We start from the raw sequence: 3,715 nt of genomic DNA on the forward strand, positions 1-3,715 counted from the left end.
AGGGTTTTTCCTGGGGTGATATTTTCTGTGCTTTCAGAAGTTAATACGGGAGGGTAAGAGCAACTTATTTCTTACTCCACCATCTTGGTTCCTGGAAGCAGAACTCCAACCACCAACATATTTAAATGATCAGTAATTTTGTAGTTGTGAACACTTGTTTCTGATGTAGATTGACACACTTATATAACTTAAGTCAGTGGTCTTTTAAGAGTTGGTATGCACCTGCTGGCTAACCTCTCCAGACAAATATAGGCTGCTTTCCAACAACATATATAATGTTCCATATCCATCATTCAGCATCACTTACCTGCATTCACAGCCTTTCCAGTTTGGTAGGAAAGTCTATGCTCTCCTGACAGTGGGAGGAAGTATAATACAGGGTAAAATGCATTGGTTGTAGAGATAGAAGACCTGGGTTCAAATCTGTCCTCTGATTATCCTATGAATTTGAACAGGACACAACTTCCCAAGGCCTCAATTACCTCTCATCTGAAATGGGATGAACTAGATGTCCTCTCAGGGTTCGAGGTCTGTGATGAGAATGTAGGGTCACTTTGAAACGGTTTGATTTTAGGGTAAGTGGAAAATAGGAAGCAAGAATATTACCTATAGTTTCTTTTTCTCTATTTGGGCAAAAGTTAACTATAAAAAGTCATTTTGGTAGCTTTGTTTCTTTTGTTGTTACAGGCAAAGGGGAACTTCCCCCACCACTTTAAGCAGGACTTACTGGTCCAAATGCATGTTGGTCAATAAAGGAAGGGTTTCATGTGAACCAACTACTCAGCTCTAGACTATATTACTAGTCTTAAATAAGCACTAACTTCTTTGTGGATCAATGTCTTAGATTCATTTTACTTTTTATTGACTTTCCTCAAAGCTCTCACATTTAACTTTTCTGAGGATGTAGATTTAGTTATATGGATTATATTATCTTTGCATCTTAGAATGCATTCAATTTTATTCATGATTACTGGGTGATCTATGCCATCTAGTGGGAACTAAAGATACGAACTACATGTTTGATGTCCAAATTCCAACTTATCTCTAAATCCTAGGAGCTCAATAGTTGGTCAAATAGGATCTTCAGAATTCATGAGATAAGAATGATTTCTGCATAAAATAACTAATTCCTATACTCACAACTCCACTGGTGTTTCAAAGCAACTAGTTGTGCAGTGGTTAGAACACTGGACCTGGAGTCAGGAAGACTTAAGTTCAAATCTAGCCTTAGACATATACTAGCTGTGTGACCCTGGGCAAGTCACTTAACTTCTATTTAACCTCAACAGTACAATGGGAATAATTAGCACCAACCTCCCAGGGTTGTTGTGAGGATCAAATAAGGTAATATTTGTAAAGTGCTTAGTGTAGTGCCTGGCAAACAGTAGGTGCTATATAAATTTGAGCTATTATCAGGATAACAATGATGATACTGGTTGACATCATTTTGAATTTACTTTTAAAAGTGGAGTATAGCTCTCTGAGCTCCAGCCCTGCAACTGGCAACATGGCTAAATGTAACAAGAAGGTCAGAATTGTTGGTAAACATGGAACACGTTATGGTGCATCCCTCAGAAAAATGGTGAAGAAAATTGAAATTAGCCAGCATGCCAAGTATACCTGCTCCTTCTGTGGCAAGACTAAAATGAAGAGACGGGGTGTGGGTATCTGGCATTGTGGATCCTGTATGAAGACAGTAGCTGGTGGTGCATGGACCTACAATACCACCTCTGCATTTACAGTCAAATCTGCCATCAGAAGACTGAAGGAATTGAAAAACCAGTAAAATCTTCTTATCAAATATCTGTAGCCCATAGTTCAACAATAAATGGGCTAATTTGTGGAATAAAAATTAAAAAAATAAATAAAAAAATAAAAGTGAAGTATAATGGACAGAGAGCTAACCTGAAAGCCAGGAAGATCAGGCTTCACATCCTGCCCCTGAGATACTAGCTGGGTGAAGAAAAAGTCATTTAACTTCTCAGTTCTCTAAAACAATCTCTAAGACTCCAAGTTGCAGAGAAATTTCCTCACCTGGGAATTCCCTACAGTGGTTCTCTGTGGTCCAGGCCCATGAGACACTTTCAGGGAGTCTGGGAGGCCAAAATTATTTTCATCATAATGCCGAGGTATTTTAATTTCTAACACAGTATATATCAATGGTTATAACCCGCATAAATAAAAGTTCTCTCAGAAGAAGGGGGAGGTCCTCAATAATTTTTAAAAATGTAAGGGGGGCACTCTGAGACCAAAAAGTTTGAGAAACATTGCTCCATACCACTCAAGTCGGAGGTCCAGTCCTTCTCCTTAATAACAATCTCCAATGGCTCTTCAAGATGCAGAAGTGGCCCTAGATTAGGACCAAGTGGAAAGGACACATCAAGATTTCTATTAACAAACCCTTCTCTCAATCATTCAGTGAAGGGGAGTCACCACAGTACACATGACCTAAGAAAATGCTCTATAATGGTTTTCTTGTGGTTGGAGACAACAAAGCAGAAAGATTAGAAGGGATCGGTAAGACAGCAGTAGAGAGGAGGAAAAAGGCATATGTGGGTTATAAAAGAGAAGCATGGAGTTTTGAGGATTACAGTGGTTCTCTGCCATAATCACCTGTGGTACAGGATAGACAGATGAGACAACCTTCATGCCCTTGCTTTTGATGGAATTTCCCCTCTTTTCTGGAAAAAAAAATTCATTGCAGAAAAATCCACCTGGCCCAGGAGGTGGGGGCAGATGAGAAAGCTCCAAGGAACAGTTTCATGGAAACATAGATTACAGGCCCTTTTAGCACCCCAATTCTCACCTTCATAATATCTGTATATCTTCACTGAATTTCAAGTTCTTGTCATCTATGTACATGTAAATGCCTTATTGGGTCTGAATCTGTGTTTCTGTTTATATGGAGAACTAGGGAGAAAACTTGCCTGACTGGTGCAGATGGTTATCTGTTCTGCAACATAACATATTAGAGCTTAATAGTGGTTTACCTGAGCCTGAACCACTCCTTGGAAACTTACTGGGTGACCCTGGGCAAGTCCCCTAACCTCTCTCAGTCTCAGTTTCCTCAGCTATAAAAGAAATAATAAGAGCATCAATTTCATAGAGGATAATAATAGCATTTATCTCATAGAAATGAGATCTACTTAAAAGCACTTTGCAAACCTTAAAGGACAATATAATTACTAGCCATTATCATTATACAGAGCTTTGCCAGGAGGGGAGGGAGGATATTGAGAAATGAAAGTGACTTGCTCACAGCAACAAAGCTAGTATGTGTCAGAAGCAGAACAGGAACCCAGGTTTTTATCTTGAAGTTCAGGTTTCTATCCATTGTGCCATGCTGCCTCTTATTTATATATCCTTATAAAATTATCAATGAAAATATATATATTTTACTACTTATTCAAGTAACACTTAAACTAGAAAGAGTAAAGTTACTTAAAATTATTCTAGCAGTCATAGAAAAGTTATAATTTTAAAAAAAAGGGTGGCTTATTTGCATTAAAACAAACAACTATCTAAAACTTCCTAAGTAAACCACAAGGGGTTTATGAACTAGAAAACAATGTAGAGCTGGTGCATATAAGCTGTTCCTTATAGATGAGTATGAAAGTTATAATATTGTATCATCAGAAAGCTGGCATAAAGTGAAATATTTTATAAAACAAGCAAGCTAAGTCAGTTTCTTTGCACACATGTTTTTATTAAACAA

At 37.9% G+C, this 3,715-nt stretch overlaps 1 protein-coding gene across 1 annotated transcript; it reads left to right on the plus strand.

Moving 5' to 3' along the window:
• Positions 1–1,507: 1,507 nt before the first annotated feature.
• LOC114047501 (putative 60S ribosomal protein L37a) lies at positions 1,508–1,809 on the plus strand. Its single transcript, XM_027868349.1, has one exon. It carries the CDS (start codon positions 1,508–1,510, stop codon positions 1,784–1,786), a length of 279 nt encoding a protein of 92 aa, XP_027724150.1. The 3' UTR covers positions 1,787–1,809.
• Positions 1,810–3,715: the final 1,906 nt, after the last annotated feature.

This window comes from Vombatus ursinus, unplaced genomic scaffold (genome assembly GCF_900497805.2).
Source record: "Vombatus ursinus unplaced genomic scaffold, bare-nosed wombat genome assembly UNPS02001419.1, whole genome shotgun sequence".
NCBI classification, from domain to species: domain Eukaryota; kingdom Metazoa; phylum Chordata; class Mammalia; order Diprotodontia; family Vombatidae; genus Vombatus; species Vombatus ursinus.